General features: G+C 40.0%; 1 protein-coding gene across 1 annotated transcript; it reads left to right on the top strand.

Annotated features, from left to right (window-relative positions):
- The first annotated feature begins 250 nt into the window (after positions 1 to 250).
- pals1a (protein associated with LIN7 1, MAGUK p55 family member a) lies at positions 251 to 27888 on the top strand. The gene is made up of 17 exons (XM_044375270.1): positions 251 to 449; positions 12627 to 12939; positions 14602 to 14779; positions 15262 to 15362; positions 16712 to 16819; positions 20045 to 20122; positions 20234 to 20374; positions 21079 to 21240; positions 21403 to 21480; positions 21834 to 22017; positions 22137 to 22208; positions 22470 to 22541; positions 23092 to 23259; positions 23349 to 23438; positions 24583 to 24695; positions 24908 to 25018; positions 25177 to 27888. The coding sequence occupies exons 2-17, from the start codon at positions 12760 to 12762 to the stop codon at positions 25351 to 25353; spliced, it is 2013 nt and encodes a 670-aa protein (XP_044231205.1). The 5' UTR covers positions 251 to 449; positions 12627 to 12759; the 3' UTR covers positions 25354 to 27888.
- The last annotated feature ends 81 nt before the right edge of the window (positions 27889 to 27969 follow it).

The following is a 27969-nucleotide window of genomic DNA, read 5'->3' as shown; positions in this document are numbered from 1 at the left end:
ATCAGCAATAAATCGTGAGTTTACTCCACAGTTGTTTTGTACGTGGGCTGAACCAAAATAAATCTAGCAGCGTTTCTCTGGGCTGCCCACTGTTTTATATTATAATACCACTGTAGTTTTCACGATGCTACATTCCACCGATGTAGCAACGTGTTTGATTGGTTCAGACGAGATTCCTTTCATCGCAGTAACCAATCACCGTCATTGTTTCATGTGGTCTCCTCCCGCTGTGTGGCGTTGGAAATGACAGTCTGAGAGGAGGAGGAGGAGGAGGAAGGAGAGGTCTGCTGCTGCTGCTGTGTCGGACAAACGAGCAACAAGCTTGTCAGAGTGAAACTGAGAATTAGAAAACTAAAACCTAAACTACGACTGGTTGGATTAAAGCTAACAGTGAACCAACAGTTAACAGTTGAGCAGCTAAAGGAGCAGGCGGGCGGCTCAGAGACACAGTGAGTATTTTAGTGTTGTCGGTCTGAAGTGGCTTTGTTATCAACAGGTGCTCTAGCTAGTTAGCTGCTAACACTAGCCTGATAACGTTAAGTAAAATAAACACACACTTGCCAAATAAAGTAAAGCTTGTGAGGGTGGCTTCTTGCCAGAGTGATATCAAAGGTTCACAGTAACAAAGGTTTATTTCTACTGAACATGTAGCTTATTAGCTTCTAGCTCAGCTACTTCTGTGTTACTTTGATACTGGCTAAACAAAACAGTCACTTCTCTTAGGGAGTTACCTAGCTAGCTGTCAAATACAGAAAGAAACTCTAACTTACAATGTTAGATTAAATGAAGTTTAAATGGTTTAAATGGTTTACAATTATAACAGAGGACTGTGTTTGGTTTGCGTTGTTATCATAGGTTAGTGTGTAGTTTTCAGCCCGTGGCGTTAGCAAATGTTACAGTATTTTAATCATGGTATTACTGTCTTTATATCGCTATTACATAGGTTGCTAGTTTTGCAAATGACAACCAGTTTCCTGCTTGGTGTGTATGGTCGATTTCAACACTACCAGACGCTAAACTCCTCCCGAAAAAAGACTAGAGACCGTCACTGAATGAAGACTTAAAAGTTTTAGATTTAGTATACATATAAACTGCAATGCTTAGCCGCAGGGAAATGTTGTTTTACCTGCTGTGTAACTATATTGTAAAAGGACAAAATATGTTCATCCACATTTTTCAAATGCAGTAACCTTCACTCTTATCTCTATAAGAGAACAGTATGTAGTTGTTTGTGCCACCATAACATGAGACCTGTTCTGCTGAACGCAGTATTAGTGGCAGTTCTGTGAGTGTGTGTGTTTTACATCCAATACAATAAACTGTTAACGTTTAGCAAAATGAGACAGTATCACACAGCAGGTGATTGATTTCTTTTTAAGTAACTCAAAGTAAAAAGCCTATGTTGTGTTTTTTGGTTACTACAATTTTGTGGAGGATGTGAAGGAGGATACAGCTGAAGAGAAACAGATACAGTATAAAGATGGAGGAGGAGAAAGGCAAACATGTTACCTAACTAAACTAACTAACTAATGACTGTATTATCAGTCGCAGCCCACTGTGTTGAAAGCACAGCGCTGAAATCAGCTAATGTCAGGGAGTGATTCTCTCTCTGCAGCGTCATGCTGTGTGCCTGAGTTCTGTCAGAGCGGATTTGATGATAACACTATTCTGCTTTGGCAGTTCATCTGACACATTGTCACGGTTTAAGTGCCAGTTAAGCCAGGTTCTGTGCTGCGTTTGGGGAAAGCTTACATTCTCTCCCCACTTACACAAGCACCCTTTGGAAAGGAACAAATTTAACAGAATAATCTGTAGTAGCTCAGTGTCACTGAGATGCCTGCCTCAGTCAGCGACAGTTCTGTCCTGTTAGATGAGGGTATGAACATGGATGTAGGAGTGTGGCCCTGCTCTCTAGCACAGTCAGTCATAATGTTTCAGGTCAGCACAGTTATTACCTGCTGAAAGGATTCAGTGGAAATACAAACTTGTGTGGCCATCACATCCTAGGTGTACTATATGCCACCAAGTGAAAGACCACACATAATACTAAGCAGACTCTAAGATCTGTGAACTTATCCACTTAAACACAGGTATTCACAGATTTCTCTTGACTTGTAGAGATTTCTTTATAATCCGTTGGATTCAGGGAACAAACAGTTAATGACTAGTAGATTTAGAGAACACACTCTTGAAAAAGGAAAACTGTTTTCAAGCACTACTTCCACTGATAACATTCAGTCAAAAATTGGTTGTTTTAGATAGTAGGTCTTGAGTTGAATTCCAGATGGTGTTTAAAAAAGCTGTTTTTAAATGTTGCTTTCTTTGCTGCTGACATTAGAAAGTGACTAATACCAAAAAAATCCCCATGAAACTGGACTTTGTCACATGTCAAACCTGTCTTGCATGCTTTTGTTGCTAGAGGATTTTTAGGTGGGTGGGGGGGAGGGGGGGTGCCTTTGTTGGATAGTGGGCATTGGGGAGGCAGACAGGAGACATGGGGAGAGAGAAATGGGTATGATATGCAACAAGGGTCTCTGGCTGGAACTGAACCAGGGACTTTGTGTGTGGTTGTGTGACATGCGCAGTAAACATTTGGCTACCATGGTGCTTGGCTAGAGGGGTTTTTTGTGTGTTTTTATAACTCACAATTCAGATCTACACAAAGTTGTGGCATGACGGTGTATTTTAATTGTCATAGTGTGGTTGATATGAGTTGTTGCATGTGTCTCTGTATGGAGTTTAAGCTAAGATGTGGGGTTTTTCTGTTGCTGCATACCGGCATAAATATTAATGGTTAAAATGTTACAGACAGATTGGGACTTGTAGTTGGCGAACAAATCAGCCTAATTAAATTATAGACTTGAAAAATACCGACATGTAAAGGGAGTTCCCTTTTGATATTCCCCAGTGCTTTCAACAGCAGCTAAAAAGCCTTTTCATGTGTCATATTTCAAGTTTTTATGGTTTAAAGTAACATTTTATTGATTATCTGTGTTACAAAATGATGAAACTAGGAAGAGGTTTTTAGATATGTTGAGGGAATATCTAGCTAACTGTGTTACAGGCTGTTAGCCTAGCCTCTCAGCTGCAGGTGCATGCTGTTCATCAGTTGAAAGCTGTATAGTGGCTGTAAATGTAAGGCTGTGTGTGAATACCCCGATGCTCTAAAACTCTAAACTGACCTTTACATAGGCTCTACTCCCAGGTATGAGGTCACATCGCTATGGCGACGGGGTCAAGGCTGACTTTTACGGACACACGTACAGAGCGAGCTAGTGAAGCAGAGAGGTGAGGACGGGCACGCTGGGCCACTGGCCAGCGAAATACAGAAGTCCTCTGTTCTCTGGAATGCTCTCTCGCTCTCTCTCTCTCACTCAGGCTCCATGACCTGATTGGGACCCAAAGTGAGGCTGCAGCCAAAGCAAAATGTGTCACCAAATCAGAGTTGGACTGACGATCAGGCCCAAATTGTGGCCTGGTCGGGTGTTATCCACCTCAGATATGATCCAGGTTTCCTGCCTGGCCGTGGCTGGTCTAATAAGTGAGATTTGTGCAACAGTTTCAGTGTGTCAGTGTGTGAAACCTACCTCACCGTTTATCATACAGTATCATACTTCTGAAAGGTGTGGTGGACAAATATTTTACAAATATCTGTCATAAATGATTCCACAAATGTTGTGTTGTGTTTCCATCACTACGTACTGCACCATTACTTCATCACTGAAACCTTTCCTACACTATTTTCCCACTTTAAGTAAGCTTTTTTTGAGACGTGTTATTGACGTGTAATCTGTATTTATCTTTTCTAACTCAGTACATCGTAATTGACATAAAAGATTTTAAGGGAAACCAAGTTTATGTCTGTATCCTCCCCTCTCTCTCTCTCTCTGTCTCTCTCTGTCTCTCTCTCTCTCTCGCTCTCTCTTTTTGGCTTTTTTCTCTTTGTCTGGTACAGGGTGGTACGGCCCTTTTTGAGAATGTATGTGTGTGTGTGTTTGTGCGCACGTGTGTGTGTGTGCGTACTGTCGAACACAAGATAAGAGTCGGCTCTGCTTCTGCTCCCAATGACATTCACAGTACACACACTGACAAACAGCTTTACTTGCTCCTCGCGTCACATGATGTTATTTGGTTTTGATTAGTCGCAAGTAACGCTGCAACTAACGATTATTCTCAGAATCAACTATGCAGATTTTTTTATTTTCTCGATTAATCATTTGATCTTTGGGATTGTGAAAACTGCGTGTCACAAGAAGATTTAGTGAACTACGAGAAAAAGAAGCAAATATTCACATTTAAGAAGCTGAAGCCATCAAACTGCACATTGTACTGTACTGTACACGCTCTTAATCCCTCTCTTTCTGCCATGCTCTCTTGACCAGGGCTGACATAACAAGCTGAATATTCAGAAGCTCACTTGTGCTCCTTTTCTTCATTGGAATTAGGCTGCGACTACGGATCGTGCTGATAATCTGTTGACTGTTGCTGTGTTTAAAGCACCTAAACCATTCTGTTGTACTTATTGTTGTTGCTACTGCACTTTAGCCAGGACTAAGGATAATGTATCAAGTTTGTGCCCATCATCCAGATTGTCCCTCTGTGTTCTATTGTCCAGCTTTTGTCTCCCATCTTTCATTCTCACACAGCACAAATTCCACACTCAGATAATCCTCAACAGTAAACGTCAAGCCTTGAGTTTACATGTCAGTGGTGCATTATGTTATGCTCTGCTTCCTGTCACTCAGCCGACACCCACAGGAGGAAATGGAAGTCTCCTCCAGTAAATAACAGCTTTATCCCAAAGCTCCAGGTCTTTATTTCGTGTCTTTTTATGTTTCTTTTAACACTATAAAATGTGTTAATTACTAATCTTGACAAATTAGTAAATGGAAAATAAAATCACATCACCGTTTTTCAGACTCTGTATGTCTGTTTGAGCTCCTCATCCTGACACCAGTAATTCATGGCAGCTTGACAATATTAAAGGCTTAAAAAAAATGACCCACAATGCAACACTCTTTGTAGTCCTCAAATATATGATCCCACTTTTTCAACTGTAATTTCTTGAGAAAAAATAATCCGCTGATTATTTTCTCAATTAATCATTTTGCCAGTTAAGTATCAGATAATTGTGAAAAATGCCTGTTATAATTTCCCACAACCCAAGCTGATGTATTCAAATAGCTTCTTGTATTTGATCAACTCACAAAAACAAACGCTGGTTGAGAAGCTGCAACCAACAACATTCTTGTTCCACTTTTGTGAAACGGATTATAAAGAAATCTCTACAAGTCAAGAGAAATCTGTGAATACCTGTGTTTAAGTGGATAAGTTAACAGATCTTAGAGTCTTAAAATGATTAATGGTTTATTAAAATAGTTGCAGATTAATAAAAATAAAATAGTTACAGATTAATATTCTTCGATTTGGGCTAGAACGGTACATTGCAACACATTTTGGAATGTAAGCGAGAGATAAGAAGTTGTACTGAGGTTTAAACTCTGACATTGATGATGTTTATATTCTCCTGTAAACCGCTGCACTTAAAAGTTGTTTTTTTTGTTTATTTGTTTGTTTGTTTGGAACACCATTACCTGCAAATCAGTTTGTGGCATTGCTTAACCCTAAACGGCCCTAAATGCATTAAAATACCTGCACTTAGGCACATGTTTTACAGAATATATTCTTATGTGAATACTTTTGAGCAAGCAGGACATACAGGCTGGCCAGTAAACACACTGATAGCTCATAGAGATGAACTTTAGCTCGAATCACTAAAGAATTCGCCACGTTCTCGGCTCAATATTGGAAGAGCCTTTTGTTTCCCATAGTTTCGCCTTGAACTGTTGCCTCAGCAAGACACACATGCATACACACATTCATGCACACACACCGGGGGGTAAAGCTGTGGCGGCAGATGGTGTTATGTTTGTGCTGGGGGGGTGGGGGGGGGGGTTGTGATCCTCATGTTAGGTTCTAGCTTATCAACCTTGTGTGTTTTTTTTTCAGCAGTGTGCATGTCTAGCAGGTCAACAGATAAAGGCTTATTTAACTAAGACACTGGTCTGAGGGCAGGGATCCAGTAGGAAACAGCTGCAGGTCTTCATCAGCCATAATACTGGCTTTTCCAGCCGAACCGGGTGTCTAAACCAAACCCCGCCTCATCCTTTCCCCTACATCTACAACACATTCAGCCCTGAAACACTGATTCAAAGACAGCCTTCAGTCAGACTATGGATCAGTACTCAAAGTAGGTCATGCTCCTGTTCTTGCCTGCTTTCCACATGATTAGAGTGACAGTGTGTTTTAATGAGCCTGACACTGAGGAGAAAATACTGTCCATTCATTTAGATTGGCTAAGAGGCTCCATTTATATGTATAGAGAGTAGGATTTTTAATAATGGTTCAGCTCTGCAGCCACACAACAGCAGAATTAATCAATATGTCTTTATAAAAGTCATTCAGGTCATATCCGTTATTTTGTGTATAAAAACAGGTTCTGTAGTGAAACTTATACATACACAGTTTAAAATGCTGTATCACTACATTTTGACACCACCGCTTTGTGTAAAGCAGCAGGCGGCCAATCAGATGCCATTTAGCTTTGATGAGATGTGTCAGCGCAAGATGTACAGCAGACAAAAGGCTCTACATAGCTCAATCATTCTGTTGTCATGTTAATGAGATTTGTGTTCATTTCAAACCCCGACCAGGTTACTCAGGTAACAGCTCATGTCAACATCATAAAGAAGATCTCATATTGTGGTTATAGCATTAAGATGCTGTCTTGTTAAGCTGGTTACTGTGATATGGAAACAGCTTTTTACCATCAGCACAAACTCAGGCTCACACAGTATTATGGACACATTTAAATGTCAGCATAGAAAACGAAACCTGTCTGTGTAATCAGATTCTTTGTCAGCGTTCCCGAGAACATGACCCGTGGAATCTAAAGGTTTTTGATACACATCGAAAGGCTCTGCACACTCACACAGGTGTTTACAATTACTGCAGCTGATTAGACCTCTTCTCATGAGGAAGTTGACTGAGATCTTGCTGAGGTCACACAACTCTGCATCATCATAAAGATGCAACTGAGAGACTGGGAGATGTTCATGAAACACACGCTGTGCACCAGTTCTATACAACATGCTAACTGTTTACAGTAGGCACTACATGCTAATCTTTATACGTATACGGTTTTGACGTTAATATACAAGAATTTGACATATTTTACTGTTCTTTACTAACAGTAAATTTTAAAATAATTATGCTGTGGGACGTTTGCAGCCCTGCAACTTTAAGAAGCCACTGCCAATTAAACTTAGCACAGAGGAGCCAAATTGTTTGTTTTCCAACATCTCCCTGGAGCCGTTTTACTGCCTTAAATGATAAATGTAATTGTTTTGCAGCTGGGTGTAGCACCACTGTCCTTTGGGCATTTCATTATAGGACTATAGTGTGCATCAACAGCAACTCAAACATTCTCTGCTCTTTAGTCTGTATACTTATGCTTTCGAGTATTCTTACTTTCATCACTTCTCCACATTCTATACATCTGCTTACAATCAGTATGTAGTGTAGAATTATCCACACAGTCCTGAGTGTAGCTCTTATCAGCCAAAGTAAGTGAAAACACCTGTGTGGGTGTATCATGGATGTGTGTACGTGTGCTATTTATTTTAACAAGACTTTAGGGCTCAAATGATCAGTTGATGAATCAGTTCAGTCAATCGACCACCAATTAACTGGCAACAATTTTGATTAGTCACTCTAAACGTGCTGTTTCCTGTCTCTCAAATGTGAGCATCAGCCTTTTGCATATAGCACATATTTTGACTCGTCAAAGCAGGAAAAGCACAGCATTAAATGAATGATGACATTGTGACAGTGAGCCAGCGTGCACATCACCAGGACCCTGAAACTGAAGCAGCTAAATGGAACTCAATCATATCTCATTTTATTATTTATACTGCTGCATTTCCTACTGTGACAAGTCAAAATGTCTGCTGTGAAATAGGCCTACTTGCTGCTTGTCTCTGTTTTACATAATAGGAATTCTTTGGATTTTAAAATTTGAAGATGTTAGCTGAGGTCAAAAATAGTTGTTGGTTGCAGCCCTGTTGGAACTTTCTATTTTTTCTGTTTTGTTCTTTTTTTTTCCCCATCTGCTAAAATGAATTTACTTTTGCTCAGTTAAATGTTTTGACCAGTTCATTCATGTTAACATAGACTCTAATAGCAGATCTCAAAGCCTCATGTCTTCAGCTTGAGATGAGAGTATAGTCAGTAGGTGTTTTGCTCCTAACATATCAACATTACCAGTGGTTATAATCACATGCTTTTTCCAGGCTGTCTGCCTCTTTTTTTTTTTTTTTTTTTAGTAGCCAGTAATCCATCAGGATGATTTCCAGTGGTCTGTTTTCCTTGCCTGAGGTCTGTGAATGAGTTTCAGCCTTGTTTTTTATCCTCACTGTGTTTTGTATTCCTCATAGTGCTGGTAGCAGCTTAATGTTTGTTGTTGTAGGAGGAAGGCTAGCCTTCCAGAGGAGCTGCTTAAATCCTCCTGCTCTTACCTCAGCTCAGTGATGTCTGCGTATCAGAGTCTGACTACTCAGACTGTCGGCCCTTTATCACTCTTTTACGGCTCCGCTGCCTCTCAGACTGAAACCTTATCAAAGGCGTGCTTTGCTTTCATTCACCTGCTGCTCGGTCTAATGTGTGCCTTTTTAGTTTTTGCCTGGTCGGACTATTTTTGGAGACTCAAGCTGGAAAATATTTTTCTCTTGAGCTCATAGAAACTTGAAATTTCCAGTCAAGACTTCAAAGCTTTTGCAGACAAAAGAGTATTGTTTTTATTTATTGAAGTAACCAGTAACTGATTTGTAATTTTGTAATTCTCAATCTTGGTAATGTCTTCAGTGTTTTTCTTATGATTAAAATCATTTAGGATTGAAAATTCTGATCACAGAGCAGTAAAACTTCTTTTAAACTAAAATTAATATCATTAATAATATACAAAGGTAATCTGACAAGCATATGAGAAGTGAACAGACTGGACTGGAAGAACCATTTTTAATAATCAAAGTCAAATATTCCAGCCTGCTTAATGAAAACAATATGAAGGTAAAACTGTTGAATTTCCGGAGGATTGTGATGTGATTATGTTGCTGTCCTGGTAGATTGGACAGATGTATCTGTCTCACTGGACTTGGACATTCAGAAAACATTCTATTGGGCAAGCTTGCTGTTTATACTGATATTTAGAGACAGTATGATTGCAAAGGAAATGACGAAAATGTCTAATTGTAGTTTTATGTTCATTTTCCTTCACTAATGTCTCTAAGTCATTTGTTACTATGAGTGTTTTGGGGGTTTTTTAAGTGTAAAGAGACTGTTAGTGTGTGATGTGGAGTTTCAGCCTCATGTAGGAGAACGATGTTCCTCACAGATGTTAAATTGATAAAGATAATAAAGCTCTTGTGTGGGAATTAGTGTCGACAGAGAAAAAGTGGGATTGATGCATCCCGATTTACCCACATCCCATTTTGTCACAGTGATAATACTGCACTACAGTTCAAGGCTTCAAGGTGGTCAGTTTACTGAAATAATGCAAGGCTAGTGTGTTTTGGTTGCTCATACACACACACACACACTACTCACACACTACTCACACACTCCCTTCCCCCATCAGTGGAATTTTGTTCCCAGGGCTGCCTGGCATTCCTCACTGCTGCATCATGGGACCTCTGCCGTGTGTGTGTGTGTGTGTGTGTGCGTGCATGTGTGTGTGTGTGTGTCTACAGTCCTGCTGGTAAGAGATAACATATCAAACACGGTGTTGTTATTGTGGCATTGAAAGATAAGGCATCTCTGCATTCATCTCTACCTTGCTTGTCCACTCTGTCCCTCCCTCTACTTTCTCATCCATCCACTCTACCCTCCCACCACCTCCCTACATAGTGGTGTGTGTGTGTGTGTGTGTGTGTTTGTGTGAGGCAGGGGGACCACCCTGCTGCTGACAAAGCCGTTGTCATGGTTATGCATGGAAAGAAGGGGGCTGTCATGACGTTGTCGCTGAAAATAACTGAAGAGAGAGAGAGGTAGAGATGACTGAGTTAGAGAGAAAGTGACCATGTTTCCACTCATGTTTTTGTGCTGTTAAACTAGTCGGTCGGTCAGTGAACCAGTTAATCCAATGAATCGGGCAGTAAACCAGTCAGTTAAGCAGCAGACCAGTTAATCAGTGACCCAGGCAGTTCCTTATTTACTACACAACTAGGTGGGGCTGTAAACCAGCAGTCACAATTTAGTCAGTTTATAAACCAGTTAGTACACCAGTCAGACAGATGCAGCCATCAATGTATGATTCTGCATTATTACAACCTGGATTTTACTGTCATAGCTTTGGCCGTCATTTTTATAGTTATAGTTTCATAGTTCAAGTTCAAAGAAATCCAAACAGTAAGAGCACTCACTCTGGATCTGAACATTCCACACAATACACACCCATCATTAAATCTGAGAAGGGCTGAAAGTTTTATGAAACTTGAACTGTAATTGTGTAAAAAGTATGAATGGCATGAAAATGTGAAAGTCCCAAATGCTGTGACCCATTTCAAGTTTGAATGAAGTTTCTACGTGCATGTATTAACGATTTGGAAGAGGCTGAAGATAAATGGGTTTGAATCTTTTTCTAATAGATCCTCATTATAGCTAAGGTTCAAACAAAGTTGAATACTTTGAAAAGTTTTAATGGAATTTGAACATTGAATAATACCTTTACATTTCAACGTTTGAATGAAGTTTGTAGCTGAAACTATGAATGAGTAGACGGGGGTTGAAAATGCAGGAGAAAGTTTGACAATCTGTCCATTTTGAACATTCCTTCCATTCATTTGAACGGAGCAAATTTGCCAGAAAACATTGAATATTTCAGAAAGTATGAAGGTATGAAGAGAAGAGAAATAGCGCACATGTCCTAATTGAGCTGAATGTTTGGATCTGTGAATGAAGTTTCTACATTGAAGAATGTGGAAGGAGTTAAGTTGCAGAAAGAAAAGCGGACTGAAGAGTAATAAATATATAGAATGCTGGTAGAATAACATGGTGTGAATGTTTTCCACCATTCACACCAATAATAACAGAAAAAAATAGGAGTTCAGTTCAGAGTTTTGGCAAAAATAAATGTAATGGTTCCCAGATCCACTGGAACTTTCTTTTTTTTTAATTCAAATCATAAGTCAGCTTCTCCAGTGGCATTTCTACCAGTAATAATGATCAGAATCACCAGGTTCAATCTGGAAGACAGACTCTCTGGTTTAACTTTAACGGTACTTGTGGCAGTTATACGTGTACACAGTTTCCCAATACTGTGAGGGCTTTGTCTGTTTGTCTGTTATGTTTTATTGAACAAAACAGTATATAATAACATGGAATTAAAGTGACATTAGAACAGCAGTCAAACCTCAAACCATGGAAAACATGATGGAAATGTGATATTTCTGTTTCATGTATTGATTTGAGGAGCATTGCAGTCTCTTCATCATTCCATACAGAGTTGATGTTTTTGTCTCAGTGGACATCATCACTTACTCACTGAGGCTTTTTGCACTTTGTCACATTTTCTTTTCAACCATACACCAACTTTTCTGCCTGAGCCAAGCATGAAAACTTTTCCATATTTTGACTTTTCAATTTTCCAGAGTTTCCACTCAGTTTTTTTTTTTACATGCAATTTGAAAGAGCACATAAAAACAGCAAATATATTACTTTCAGAAAAATAAACATTCAAGAACTGTTCCCAAAGTTCAAAGTAAATATGTTTTACTGTGATGGAAAAGACAACACAACTTCTATATGGTTGTCATCCAGGATCAGTGTTGGGGCTCTAGAACAGCTGCCACTTCTTGTTGAACTGTGCAGATCTCCCCTTTAACAAGAACAATACTCTTTCACAGTAACTGATCAGTTAAATAGGGACTTTCCTTTTTCTTCCAACACATGAGAAAAATGTTTTAGGCTGATTAAACAGCAAGAGAGGAGTTGTATCTTCCTAAAGTGTGTTAATACTGAGATATGAGTCAAGTTTAATGTGTGTTTTCTCAGGTTTCTCATTCTATGTTTCTCCATATAAAGTGGTTTAGATAATCTGGCTAAACTGTTTGCTCGTTGGCAACTTTTCTACTGTCTTGACTGCTCGTGTTTCTCGCCTGTCTGACTTTGTTGTAGCACTGTGTCTCTAAATGTCACTTTGAACAGTACAATATTACCATAACTAATAGGGCCAAGAAATTATGAAAGTAAGACCCAAGTTATGATAAAACCAGAAGTTTTCCAGGCAGTCAGCTGCTAGTTAGTCAGTTGGTAACAGAGTTCATCTGTAAAGCAGTCAGCCAGTATATATCACACATACCTTGTGTGTTATGTGGTGTATTGAACACTTGTTGAGCCTGTGTTTGACCAGTCATCATAGACTGGTAGTCACAGGTAAGTAAATACCTCATATCTGAAAGTGTAGCTCGGTAAACATCAATGCTAACAAGGTATAATGACAGCTACATGTCAGAGGAATGTTGGACCAGTCAGACTAGAGTGATGACATCATCTTCTTGCTCTCTCTACAGGTGAAGGTATCATGGCTGCCTTGTTTACCGAGCTACCCTCCTAGACTCCCCCCCGATATATAGATACACATACCTGCACGCCCCGTCGAGTCATACAAACACACACATTTGTAGCTCTCGGTGTGTGTGAGGGATGACAACCTCTCACCTGAACGGCCATGTCGCTGGAGAGGGAGGAGGAGGAGGAGGAGATGAAGATCTGAGGGGAGGACAACAGCATCGGGAGATGGCCGTGGACTGTCCAGGGGAGCTGGGGAGCCGGACGCTGCCCGTCCGACGATCTGCACAGTTGGAGAGGATACGACAGCATCAGGTATATACACACACACACACACACACACTTGTCACATGAACACTGTTAAACTTATTTTACTTATATGGCTTCAACAAACAAGTTTCTCTATGAAGTACGTTTAAAAACAAGCAGATTCGAACAAATTGCTGTACAAATAAGTGCAAAAACAAGAGTAGAGACAAATGATAGATCAGTGCACTACAGTATGTCACAATCACTACCCACTGTCAGCATAGTCTGCATATCTTTGCACTTGCTGATTTCACAAGAGCATGAAGTGTTACCACAGACTTTATTTAAATGAAATTATGAGCTACTTGTACTTAACTTGAGTATTTCAATTTCATGTTGTTTTATACCTCTACTCTACTACATTTCAGTTTTTACTTCATTACATTTATTGTATATTCCTGCTATAGTTTCTAGTGGCTTTCCACATTAAGAATTGCAATAAAATATATAATCAGTTTATAAAATATGATGCATCATTATATTTCAGACTCCTATAAACAAATATGAATAATGAAAACTAGCTCTACCATGACCAGCTACAAAATGAAAATGTGGATTAGAAGTTAATGCATGAGTCATAATAATTATTATAATATATAATGAAACACTGACAGGCGCCATCCTGCCTTTTTACTTTGATGTCATCAGTACATTTTTCTGATAACACTTTGGTACTTTTACTAAAATAACACAAGTGCAGGACTTTTACTTGTAATGTACTATTTTTAGCTTCTTCTATTTATACCATTCTACACAATATCAGCCTAACAATGGTCCGACCTGACAGACATGGGGTGTCAGCTACTAAAGTGAGCGCCACCAAATAACTGCTTGTTTTAGTGGAAGACAGCAGACACATATCCAGACAAAAAGGCAGCATTCTGCCTTCTCTCACCAAGTTTTACAGTTTCTACTTGATGTTCTGCGATGTTGGACCAGAGCAGCACAGAGCACTCCTCCACACACACAGTGAAGCGAAAAGAGGACTGATGTTATATAATTGAGTGAACCTGTAACCATGTAACTGTCACACTTGTGTCAGGAGCATTATACAGAATGAATCCCACCTTTAGTTTTGACAGCACCCTCCGCACACACATGTATGCTGCCCTTTCACCAACTGGGAAGGAAAAAAGTTCACGTTCAATTCATGAAACCATGTTTACATATGTAAACGTTTATTTATGGTCCTGAACAATGAAATCAGCCCCCGACACCTCCTTTCCTTCCTCCTTGATACAACTGGTGAAAGACATCAAGCTATGATTGTTCAGGGTCTAACATGAAACCACAGGTCAGGGACAGAGTGTATGACTCTATGATCTCTTCATCTGACACAGTGATCATCTCAAAAGACTAAATATCGTCCTTTTTCACAGACACATTTTAACTTCTCACAGGAGGCAAAGCAAAGCTGTAAATAATAAAGTGATGGTTGCTTCATTCTCAGGGTTCTGGTATGCTGGCTCACTGTTACACTGTCATGACTCACTGGGACACTTGAATAGAACACAGCCATTGTTAATATTAGTAACACCTGTACTTCTACTAGTCCAAACGTCTACTGTGAAAAAGGCCTATAGAAGAGTCTATAATAAAGGTTGATAAATGTGAAACTGGACCATGTCCTGTCTATGACGCGTTTACTTGTCCGCGTGTGTGTGTCAGGAGGACCTTCGTCGTCGTAGAGAGGAGGAGGGGCGGCAGATGGACCTGAACGCCTCGCTCAGACTCAAGAAACTCTCCCAGAATCCCCACATCGGCATCGACAACCCCACATTCCTGCAGGACACATACACACCGCAGCAGCCGCCGCTCGGCAGCCAGCACACACAAGCACTGTTGGGTAAAACACACACGCTCACACACACACACACATATATACACAGCTGAGAGGAAAGGATAAAGAGGTAGATATGATAGGGATGTTAAAAGTTGGAGTTAGATTGGAGAAGAGGAAGTAAATGGATGGAGAGAGAGAAAGCTGGGAGGGAAAGGAATGTAAGGAAGACATGTGTAGCGTCAGGGAGGGAATTCCTCAGGGAGGGAGAGCGGGACATGAGAGGCTCTCGAGGGCGACTTAATTAAAACTTTGTTAGGGACGGAGATGTTGACACACACGCATACACACAAACACACCCGAGTCTTGACTACGAAATGAAATGCCACCTCGTACACACACATTAATCTGAAGCCAGGACAAGCATGATGTCTTCTACCATCATCCTCTGATCATTAGATATTTTTTGTAGTCTCATCTCTTGCGTCGGATTTACAAATCTGAGGATTTCTGTCAAAGGTCATTGACTGCATGTGTGTCTCTTGCAGAGTTGGAGGAGTTGCTGCTGTCACTGAAGCAGGTCCGGGGCTGTCTGTCCGACCAGCAGAGTCAGAATGACATAGAGCTGGTTCTTGCACTACTAAACAAGGTAATAGAAAAGGAATTAGAGGAGGGGAAAAAAAGCCTTGGGTCAATATGTACAGTAATTGTGGTATTTTTCAAGACTTTATGACGCCTGAGGTAGAATGGAGTGTGTCTGAGCTGACAACACAACATTTCCACAGTGGAATGAAGGTTCAGTCTGGGGAGAGGAGTCTGGGGAATACAGTGACACAGCTCAAGTGTTTTTTGAATTAATGCTACTGATATGCACACTTATCTGTCACTATTAGATATTCTTGATGCTTTTATGTCCAAAGATAACAACTACTAATTCATTGTTTCTCTCCCAACTTTGTTGTTAAAGTCAAAGTTTGAACAAATGAACTTTTCCAGGAACCTTTTTATGAACTCCAAAACTTAAAGGAACTTAGTTATAAGTTTGATTTTTGGCACCGATATTGTTGAAGTTGTTTTGCTGAGTTGTCATTTTGATATTGAGAAGGTCAAGTTAGGCTGTAATTCTGCTGTTACCTCTCGGATCATTGTAACAGAGGATAAAATTGATTGGTGCAGTGATAAACTTTCTAGAGTTATAAAATCCTTTATCAAAGTATTATAAACAGCTGTGCAGCGTTTTGACATATAATAAACCTGTAAACTCACTCAGCTGATACTCCAACTGGCCTTTTGGCATCATATTTCATTACAACACGCCCCCATCAAAACAGCCATTTGTATTATCTAACACAGTACTGGTTTTGGTCTGAACTTCCAGTATCAGGCTGTTTCCCACTGCTTACCAGACCAATGGCTGTAATGCATTATTTTGTTGTTGTTTTTGACTAGAAAAGAAATAGAAGAGAACAGATTTAGCATTTTGTCATTTCGGTGTACATGGAGATCTATACAAACATGACCTCCACACACACTTACAAACTCATTTTTACACTTAGTGGGCTTAGTGTAGTCTTGATTTGAAAACTTTGTGATGGTAGAAATGGTGAAATTTTCAGTCATAGTTAATGATTTTTTTCCCGTTGATTTTTCAGTGGCATCATTTCTTGTCTGTCTGTTCAGTCACGGTCGGTTAGTTATCAATGCTTCTGCTAACTACCCAGGTCTTCTGTTTTTTCCAAGTGAACTGCAAACGATCAAAACAAGTTTTTCTGAGAAAGACCTAGTTGACACTTGCTGTTCAAAAACAGCTAATGGAAAAGCTCTCATAGATAGTGTTTCAACTGAAACAGTCTGATAAATAGTTATTAAAGTATAATGATTTCACTGATTTATAATATTTTAACTGCACTTAAAGTAATTACAAGCACAATGATGTAAAAGGAGCATGTTGATATGCTTAATGTGACACTAAATGCTTGTGTCCTTTCTCCTGTCTAGTCTGACTTCCAGTCAGCGCTGAAGATCCATAATGCGGTGGCCAACAGCATGCACCGACCCTCTCCTCCATACCCACACACACACCAGGCGCTGCAGATGGCAATGGAGGTAACCTGTGGTCGTCCACATTAATACAACTATACATTTTATTCTTTTATTCCTTGACAATCCTTGTATGCCTTGTTAAATTTACTGTCACACGCACACACATACACACAGATGTTTGCTTAGGTCACGTTTGGGGACATTACATAGACTTACACATTCATTTCCTGGAGATTTAACCTAACCATAACCAGTAGTTGCCTAATCCTAACCTTAACCACTGACCCAAGCTTTTTCCAAATTGGGGACACGGCTTTTGTCCCCAATTGGACAAGCCATCCCCAATTAACCGGTCTCTAGTCTGAAATTTGTCCCTGAAAGTAGCCTATGACAGACACACACACAGTGAAAGCTAAGGTCAGTGAGTGTGTAATAACAAGGTTGGAAACAGAGCAGCTCTGTTCAGCATCAATTAGCGCTGAAACACAAGCGCTCGCAGTATGAGCGTGCACACAAATATATACGTTATTTTGTAAAGAATAAGATGGGTTTGATTGTTTCTAGCCGGCTGATGGTGAAAGCCATCAGTAACCACTTCAAGTGAAGGCCAATATTCAGGATGCTGGTACGATCAGTGCTGCAATTCTTCTCTTGCCACGCTGTTGAGTTGGCGAGCTGTCAGAGCTATTCATGGCTCATTTCAGTGGAATCTCATTATTTCTGCTTCATGTTGGCATCTCCGCCCCCTGCCCTGCATTTGGCTTTAAAAAAGCAAAGCTTAGTTCATACCGTACTCCTAGAAACATGTTCTTTTTTTTATTGTGAATGAAGTAGAAAAGAAATGATGAAAATGAAAACCATCACAGTGGGCAGGACCATATGAAGTACTCAAAATACCTTCAGTTCAAGTCAAGCTAATGACTTCTCTCCTTATAGTTTTAGACACAATTCCCTTATGTTTGTCTCTAATCACCTTTTTTATTTTAAAATGCAGTATATCATTTAGAGTCTGCCACATTATGACAAGCTTGTCATTCTGTGTCGCAATTGTCTCTCTTACTGCAAAATGATGTGTTAAGTTCAGAAATGGGTTGAAATGAGTTCACAATTTTTGAAGTCCGTCTTAAAACAACAGTCAGGAGCCCAAATGAACATTGGAACATGTTTTTTCTTGCTGTAATCATTCCTCCTGTTCATACTGACCATTAGAAGATCCCTTCATAATGCACTTCAATGCACTGCTGGCCTTGTTTTCTTGGGCACAGGAATGATAGTGGACTTCTTGAAGCACATGACAGACTGACCCGGGGACAGGTCGAATATCATTGTGAACACCGGCGCCAGCACATTAGTGTTCACACGCTTGAAAGCCCTCTTGATGTCATGCTCAGAAAGGGCGATAGGTGTGAAAGTTGCGCCCACCCACTTAGTTCACTTGCTAGAGACACACCAGCACTTGACGAGGTGGGATGGGGGTGGGGGGTTGCTTGTAATCTGTCAAAGTTCTTACACCTGAGTCACACAGCCTACCTCTTCCTGAGTGGTGTGTGTGCACGTCGTTGAACTGCACATACATGTGGTGTCCACACAGACAGTGTTGCTGCTGTGGTGTTGCTACTGCCAGCCCTGTCTTTCTACATAGAGTTTGACTTTGATAATAGCCATTAATAATAGACTGTTTCATATCATTTCATCATAAAGTTTCATTTATATTTAGTTTAGACAGAAAAAGGTTAAGAAGTGTGTGCTCAATTGTGAAAAATATGTGAGGTGAAAGCTACTTTCTTTCTGACGGGCATGGTGGGGTCTGGTTGGAGCTACTTCTGTGTTGGCTTCATACACTCCTCACACAGGACAAGTTAAACCCCTGCTGTCACCACTCCAAGTGAAGAAAAGCCCTCCATATGACACCAAGTTCCCCAAACAAGCCAAACACACTCCAACAAACAAACCCCCAAACTAACTGTCAGGAGGGAAACTGGCAACAAGTAAGGAAAGTACCAACACCAAATCTCCACCTGGAAGCAGGTGAAACAACAGGCAGCAGTCCCGGTTTTAACTATTATCACAGAAAGCGATCAGGAGTCGAGAAAAGAAGCTCTGTGTGTCCGTGTGAGTTCCCAGCCAGAGAGGTCCCTTGCCTTGGCGTGCGCCGCGCAGCCTGACCTGCAGTGGTGACACTTCATGTCTGTGACATATTCTACAGATATAGACATTAAAACTATAGTGAAAGGTGTAATGTTGCTGGTATTTTGTCAATATGACTATCAACAGATCATTTTTCCTGTCTATTTTTGCTGAGAACCGCGCGCATCATGGGGAAACAAGACCCTGAATATCTAGATGACGCATCACAGCAGCCATGCGGGAGACACGCAGCTCACATGGGCTGTGTGGCTGCTCTGATCTGTTAACATGGGCACTGAAATGAAAAGCAAGAGGTTCTTTGACCCACACGCACTGCTCACGCAGGCTGTGTGTCCCAGATGTTAGACCTTGCCACATGCTTCTGGGATTGCCCAGTGTTGCAGTGTGTGTATTTATGGCATCCCGGATGGTTCTGGTAATCCATGGTTTATGGTTGTGGAGTAATTTAACTGTAGTTTTGGGTACAGTCGCTTCTTTTGCTTTACAAATGAAATCCACCACAGACTCAGTGAATCCATTGATGTCATCTGTGACGTCAATGGTGACGTCCTGGAACAAGCTCCAGACTGCGTCATGTAGTGCAGGCTGTAGGGTGGCCTTTGATTGGCCTGACCATTTCCTGACCTCTCACATCACTGGGGGCGTGTGTCATAGTTACAATGTAAATGATGTGGGCCAGAAGCTAACTGAAGCTTCAGTTCAAATGAGTCAAATCTAGTAGATATCTTTCAACGTCTGTTTAGAGCTGAAGTTCCTCTTTTTGTTACTATACTTCCACCACAGCTCAACAGGGAAACACTGTCTGATGAAACACAAAGAGGGAATTTGATGCTAAAAAAATGTGTCAGATATCCACTTGATATGACTAACTCAGACTGCTGAAGCGTCAGATAAGCTTCAGATAAACTTTTAAATGACTGTGTGGACACACTGTGGATTTTGGCCTCCATCACTTACATTGAAAACACATTTGAAGGGGATCTTTTAATATCCAGTATGAACAGGAGGAATGATTACAGCGAGGAAAACTTCTTTCACAAATTGTGAACCTATCCTTTAATGTGATAATATACTGTATCACAACTATGATAATATTTCTCATGATGATACTAATGATATCATATGTCGTCATTGTTTCAGGTCCGGAATGTCATCCAGTCAAGTCAGAACAAAGAGGGACTCGAACTCCACAGCCTGCTGTCAGACACACACATCCAGGTAGAGACAATCACACACCTTTTAAAGCTGTATTAGCAGCTACACAAAAGAATCATTTAACTGTCACTGCTTCAATCCTGTGGCTGAGATGTGTGTATGTGTGTTTCGCAGTCGTTGCTTCTGGCACATGACAGCATAGCAGAGACAGAAATGCAGCCTGAACCACTGCCCTCCCAGGGAGAGACGCTGACCCAGTGGGGAGGAGAGACTGTGAAGATTGTTCGCATAGAGAAGGCCCAAGACATACCACTGGTGAGACAAATACAGCACAAACACACTCCAGGCTGATATCACTCAAATCAAGGTAAAGACAGTTAGAGACAGTCATAGAAAGCTGACATCCTACCCAACTTGTCGTTTAGCTTCTAATCCATTAGCTTGAATTGATCAGTGTAAGTTGTCACAGAGGGCTGCCTGGGGACTTGCTGTGTGGAGTTTATTTGTTTTCCTGCAGGTGCTCCAGTTTCCTCACATTAGATTAATTAGGTTAAGTGTGAATGGTTGTGAGTCTGGGTACATCAGCCTTATGATAGACTGGCTGCCTGCCCATGTGTCCACTTGCCTCTTGCACAATTTGATCAGCTCCAGACCCTGCACTAGATATCTAGAAAACAACTCAAATGTTTGAGAAACTGCAGCTGGGGGCACGGGTGCAGATGAAGAAGAAAAATTTAAAAAAGCACCCTATCAGTCCTCTTAGCACGTTTTAGCTTCAGTCAACACAATATAGAACAAAAAAAAACCAAAAGCTAATGCTGTTGGAAAATAGTTACGGCTTCAAAGGAAACACAATCATGTCATACAATACGAGTGCTTTGCCAATGAAAAAAAGTGCAAAAACACACTCATGTACTTTACACACATCTTTTCCTGAGTCCAGTACACTCTAAACAGCACATTATAAATAACACAGTCCATGTGTGTCCAACATCTGACTGTATGTCTGTTTCCTGTAGGGAGCGACTGTTCGTAATGAAATGGACAGTGTTGTGATCAGTCGTATCGTTCGAGGCGGAGCAGCTGAACGCAGCGGACTTTTATCAGAAGGAGATGAAATATTGGAGATAAATGGCATAGAGATCAGAGGGAAAGATGTCAACCAAGTCTTTGATATTCTTGTAAGTATCCCCACGTGCACATATGAAACACAGTTCTTTTTCCTACTCAGACATAGTTTTTGTTTTAAAACACACAGATAGGATGAGAATTTATGGAATATTTTACTCTGTGCTGACGGTTTTTCTCTCTCTCTTTTGTGTGTGTGCGTGTGTTTGTGTCAGGCGGACATGCACGGCCTCCTGACCTTTGTTCTCATTCCCAGCACTCAGAGCAAACCTCCTCCTGTCAAAGAGTCAGTGGTGAGTCCTCAACAAGACTAGAATGAGCAGAAGACTGAAGACTAGTTGCCTTTAGTCGGCAAACGCTGATTAGTTTGTTTGAATTTTATTTGATAGATATGATGCAGTTTAATAGAATTCCATTACAGAGCATGAAGCTGATGTACTGCACAGGTTATAGATATTGTTCATTTTCAACTTTTGTCCCTAGTGGGGCTTTACATGTAGCAGTGTAGTTAAAATATACAGCTTTCATTATCATAAAAGCACAATAAACTACAGATATGGAAGTACAATCAAATATCTAACCTAGTGTCATGGATCTATCCGTCTTCCTGTGTGTCCCCTCCGTCCCTCCTCTTCCACTCTTTTAGGTACATGTGAAGGCACATTTTGACTATGACCCATCTGATGACCCCTACGTGCCATGCAGAGAGCTGGGCTTGTCCTTCCAGAAAGGAGATATTCTCCACATCATCAGTCAGTCAGACCCCAACTGGTGGCAGGCTTACAGGGATGGAGACGAGGATAACCAGCCTCTTGCTGGACTGGTACCAGGTACTACGTAGGGAGAATTTAGTCAAACGCACAGGGTAGTTGGTTATATAATGGCTACTCTGCATTGCAAAGGCAACGGCTGTTCGATGTCTCTCATGTTCTCTTATTTTTTTCCACAGGGAAGAGTTTCCAGCAGCAGAGAGAAGCCATGAAACAGACCATAGAAGAAGACAAAGAGCCTGAGAAGTCTGGTTAGTTCCTGTGAATAAGCAATTTAAGGTTATAGTTTAAGGAAAATGTGGGGAGTTTGTTGGTATACAATTTTCCAGTTCAACAAATTCACAGGACACAACTTCACCTCCACATATATTCATGCATAAATACATATTACAAACACAAGATAAAATTGCTCCAGATTGTTTATAAATGCAATAAGACTTGCATTTTAGCAGTAAAGTCCTTTTGGCATTCTGGGTAGATTGTGTTTTTTTAAGGCATCTGTTTCTTTGCAGGGAAGCTGTGGTGTGCAAAGAAGAACAAGAGGAAGAGAAAGAAGCTGTTGTACAACGCTCACAGGAATGATGGTACGACCCGTCTTTCATCAAACATCATCAGATGGAATCAAAAGGCCAGCTTCCATGTATATATAAACTGCTGATACATGTAGTCAGGCATCTATATGGAGGTGTAGTCATGCATGACAACTGGGAGAAAGACAGAAAAAAGAATGGGTGGATGAATGGGAGTCACATTTTTTAGTCTAATGGACCAAATACATGTTTCCAAACAGTATTGTAGTTGTTATATTATCACTCTAAATTTTGAATAGTCACACCACACCACAGTCACCAGTATAGAGATCACTTAGCCACTTGAATGTATATCCATGAAGTGTGTATTGTGTTTATCAGGTAAATAACATACAAGTCTACCCTTAATGTTTACACTGTGGCCTGATTGATATGATAAATACAGATGATACAAATATATACAGCACATGATGTAATTTATATCTGAATGAAAGAAATAGTTTTTATAAATAAATGACCTCAAATATGTCTTACTGACTCGCCAGTTTGCAGCTTTTCCTTCACATCAGATTATAAAATTCTCTTCTCTCTTTCACTGGCCCAGATATCGATAACGAGGAGATTCTCACCTATGAGGAGATGGCTCTGTATCACCAGCCAGCCAATAGGAAGCGGCCGATTGCACTTATCGGTCCAACCAGCTGCGGGCAGGCGGAGCTCAGGCAGAGACTGCTCAACAACCAGCCGGAACGGTTTGCTGGAGCTGTGCCTCGTAAGACTTCAACAGACACACACACACACAGTGTACACATTGTTTCATGTGTTTGTGGATATACTAACCTGTGATTGTGTGTGTCGTAGACACCACACGGAGCCGTAGAGAAGGCGAGCTGAGTGGTCGAGACTACCACTTCGTGTCTCGTCAGACGTTTGAGACAGAGCTGGCAGCAGGTAGGATTTCATCTGACTGTTTTGACTTGTTTAAACTGATGATTTTGTTTGACATCCTTCAGTATGTGTCAGGCATTGCTTGTTTTTAGCCATGCTAGCTGCATGGTGCTATGGATGGCATGCTGTCGGTTGGCCTGCAACTTTGGCCCAGATTGAAAAATCTCAACAATCATCAGATGGATTGCCATGAAATGTCCTACAGACATTCATGTTCCCCAGAGAATCAATCCTGGTGATCCTCTGACTTTTCCTCTAGCGCCACCATGAGGTTGACATTTGTGGTTCCAACTGAAATATCTCAACAACCATTTAATGGATTGCCATGAAATTTAAAACAGATATTGAAGGTCCCTAGAGAATATATTCGAACCACTTAAAGGATAAGACTGGTGATTTTCTAAATTTTTATTATTGTCAACAATCTCATGTGCAGAAACAGACCAACAATGAACTCATCCTACTTACAAGTATTGTGTGTATCCAAAGCCGGATATATCTTATCCCTCTGTGTTGTAGACCTCTATTGTTGTCCAAAACTTAATAAAAACATGTCAGTGAGTCACACTGCTGTGCTGGCTGACACGTTCCTGCGTCCCAAAGGCAATGGCTACCATAGTTTGTTTAAACACAGCTCCAAAGAGTAATAACAGTGATCAAATTTGGACTCTCAGGAGAGAGGTTCCCTGTACAGCAGACACCACTGTGTGTGCAGGAATGCAGTTCAGTTTACAGCCTCTTAACTTTGTACTACATTGTAAATTTCTCAGAGAACTTCAGTACAAAGTCAAGAGGTTTTGTTATGTAGCGCAACAAGCTAGCTAAAAGTTTTTGGACAACAATGGAGGTCTATTATTATTATAATGTATTATTATGGCAGAGGAACACAAACAATGTGCACTGTTACAGTTGAGGCGGAGAGGGTGGTGCACATCTATTAAATTATGGAGCATTAAGTATAATGTTCAGACTGGGATGAGTAACAAAGTGAATACACAAGTCATTATTTGGACATCCAGTTCTGTGATTTGTGTAATACACAAGTAATCCCTAGACATTTTAGATCCAGCCCTGTCTCAGTGTGTATAAATGATTCCATATCAACAACCAGACATCACAAATGACATTTTTCTTCTGTTTTCCTCAGGGAAGCTGATAGAGTCTGGCGAGTTTGAGAAGAACCTGTATGGGACCAGCACAGACTCTGTGAGACAGGTCATCAACACTGGCAAAATCTGTGTGCTCTGTCTACACACACAGGTTTGTATAACACAAACACACACACACACACACACACAAACTCAGGCTTAGCAGGGTGGTAAAGTGAGTAGAGACAATGTCCAAAAGCCCATTTACAGTTTGTATATTATAACATTGTATTGTCAGAACTTCATGCTAACATGTTTATTGTAGGAAGGTCTATGAAGGTGGTGGTGGAGTCTTCATGTATTTGTGTCTCTGTGTGTGTACAGGCTCTAAAGGTTCTCAGGAGTTCAGACCTGAAACCTTACATCATCTTCATAGCTCCACCCTCCCAGGAAAGACTCAGAGCCCTGTTGGCTAAAGACAACAAGAACCCCAAGGTATTGGTCTAACTGTCTCTACTGTCTGTTTGCATTCAGACAAAGACAAATATCACTGTTGTTGACATCTTTAAAATGTCTTTTAAGTCTGCTTCAATAGTGTGTGTGTTTGTTTGTGTGTGTGTGTGTGTGTGTGTGTGTGTGTGTTTTGTGGACAGCCCGAGGAGCTGCGTGACATCATCGAGAAAGCTCGGGAGATGGAGCAGAGCTGCGGTCACCTGTTTGACGCCATCATCGTCAACACAGACCAGGACAAAGCCTACACAGAGCTGCTACGACTCATCAACAAACTGGACACTGAACCCCAGTGGGTGCCCTGCTCCTGGCTGCGCTGAACACACACACACACACACACACCATTCATAGAGTAGACATACAGAACCCACACTTTTGTGTTTTTACTCAGTGCTGCTGTGGTGAGAGTTGCAACAGAGTATTAAAGCTACTGTTAGAAAAAACTAAGCCAAGTTTTAGGAGAAAACATCGCAATATTACAAGATAAGGGATATATATATATTTTATGAGAGGTTTAAATATGACAAGATTAATTGATAATAATAATTATAATAAAATGTAAGTTGTAATTTTATGAGAAAAGGTAATTTTATGAGGAAAGTCATAATATATCAATTTAAATTTAATGTATACATTTTTGACTATGAGAAAATGTCATAATATAAGAAGGATAAAACTGAAGTCACATGATAAGATGTAATTTTACTTGAAAAAAGTTAAAATATTAAGAGATCAAGTTGAAATTTTAATTAAAATTTAAAATTTTGAGTATGAAGTTATAATTTCACTAATTATGAGAATAAGGTTGTTATTTTTAGAATAAAATGTCACATACTGTGGTTAGATTAGATGAAGTTTTACCTTTACACCTGCTGCTCCAGATGTGATCTGTCCATCACATTCTGATCACAATGCATTCTTAATGCATTTATTATAATTTATTACGCTTTATCTTGTGATATTCTGACCTTTTCTCAGAAAACTACGACTTTATTTTTCTAATTTCATGACTTGTGATACTGTGACTTGTTTGCTAGTAAAACTGCAACTTCATTCTACAACTGGAATCTTAACGTATGACATTTTATTCTTAAAATAACCTTTTTCTTGTAATACTTCATCTCAAAATATTATAGCTTTTTACTCTTAAAATTACAACTCTATTCTTGTAATTCTATGACTTAAATTATAACATTTTATTCTCAAAATAACTTTGTGGTCATACTGGGACTTCATTCTCAAAATCTTTCTTAAAATTACAAGTTAATCTTATAATATTGAAAGTTTTTGCTCATATAACTACAACTTTATTTCTGTAATATTTTCTTGTAAAATTACAACTTTATCATTGAAATATTATGACGATTGTGTCAAAATTATTACTATTTTTCACAACACTGTAACCTTTTCAGTTTATCAACTTTTTTTCAGTAAATCTCAGAAATCAATTTTTCCTAACAGTGGCTTTAATAGTTGGTGGTAATGATAAATAGATAAAATAGAAACATATAGATTGACTGTCATGAAAGGGAGGAAGTCCTCAACAAACACTAAAGTGATTGTGGATTGTGCCTAACTGATCCATGATGTTCCTTCAGCAAAGACATTTATCTGATTTCTGTCATCATCACAGTTCCTGATGAGACCAAAACATGGACCTGGAATACTGAGATTTTTTTTTTGTTTTTATGTTGTCTTTTATGATGCATCCTTTGACTAAATCCTGTGATCATTTCAACCATTACCATTAAAAATCTATTTAAATTATGACCGTAAAATTATTTTTAGTTCTTGCAGTGCAGAAAATCAGTGTAAACATCTGATATTGAATTCAACCTGCTTGTGTTTTTTTGTTTTGTTTTGTTTTGTTTTTTTTTTTATAAATAACTGACTTATGATGTGGCCTCATGTAAGGAGCAAATGTGAAAATCACTCTGCTGAGATCTCTTAACACACAAACACATACACACACTGACATTTAGTACAAAGTAGTACAAAAATCCACACTGAGCCACCACATCTGTCGCTTTGATGAGCACACACGTACTGAACGTACACACTACAACAGTGCATTAGCTGCTCACTGTCCTCTGTACTGGGGAGTCCAGCGATTGATGCCCTGAAGCTGCAGCCTTCTAGACCCTGACTGACTGACTGACTGACTGACTGTTTGAACAGCTGGTTTCTGACTGGCTTGCCTGTTAAAATGCACACTATTGCAATAAACACTAAAAAAAAAACAAAAGACACAGCACTTGATATCTCTTTTACTGGCTGATTGTTTTATTTACTGCCTGTTTTGACTCTTTCTGTCCTGTCTGATCACATTTTAGTAGAAATGACCTCTGAACCTGAGCCCTGAGTGGTGAGCGGGTAAAGAAAACGTGAAAGTTGTAGTTTTTAGTTCCTGATCGGCACATGATGCTGAATTTATTATATATTTAGTGTGAGTGTGTGTGTGCGCTTGGGTATACATGAGTGGACAAGTATGTGTGTGTGTGCGTGCGTGTGCCTGTCTTTGAAGACAGTGAAGTATTATTATGACCTGAAGTAGACCTGACACCATATCACTGTTATCACTGTGTAGAGCATTTATATATTTGTAATATTGAAAATAGATTTATGAAGTCCAGAATGCACCAATAGCATTGCAGGTTTCACCCCCCTCGCCTCCCTGCCATTGGTCCAGGAGGAAGAGGGGGGCGGTGGCTAAGTGGAATTAACTGTATTGAATGTAAAGTTAATTGATACCACTTCCTGTTTATCTGACATCACTTCTTCCTGAGAAAATCTACCTTTTTTGTATGAATATTCACAATGAATGAATAAATAAATAGATGATTGATAGAAAATGACCTGACTGGTGTTTCCATCTTCTCTTTTCACACGTTTTTCTTCTTAATGTAACCAGTTGAGTCCCAACAACCACATCTCAT

The sequence above is a fragment of the Thunnus albacares genome, chromosome 15 (genome assembly GCF_914725855.1).
Source record: "Thunnus albacares chromosome 15, fThuAlb1.1, whole genome shotgun sequence".
Classification (NCBI taxonomy): Eukaryota; Metazoa; Chordata; class Actinopteri; order Scombriformes; family Scombridae; genus Thunnus; species Thunnus albacares.
The sequence above is the reverse complement of the archived record's forward strand: the minus strand, read 5'-3'. Positions and strand labels throughout refer to the sequence as shown.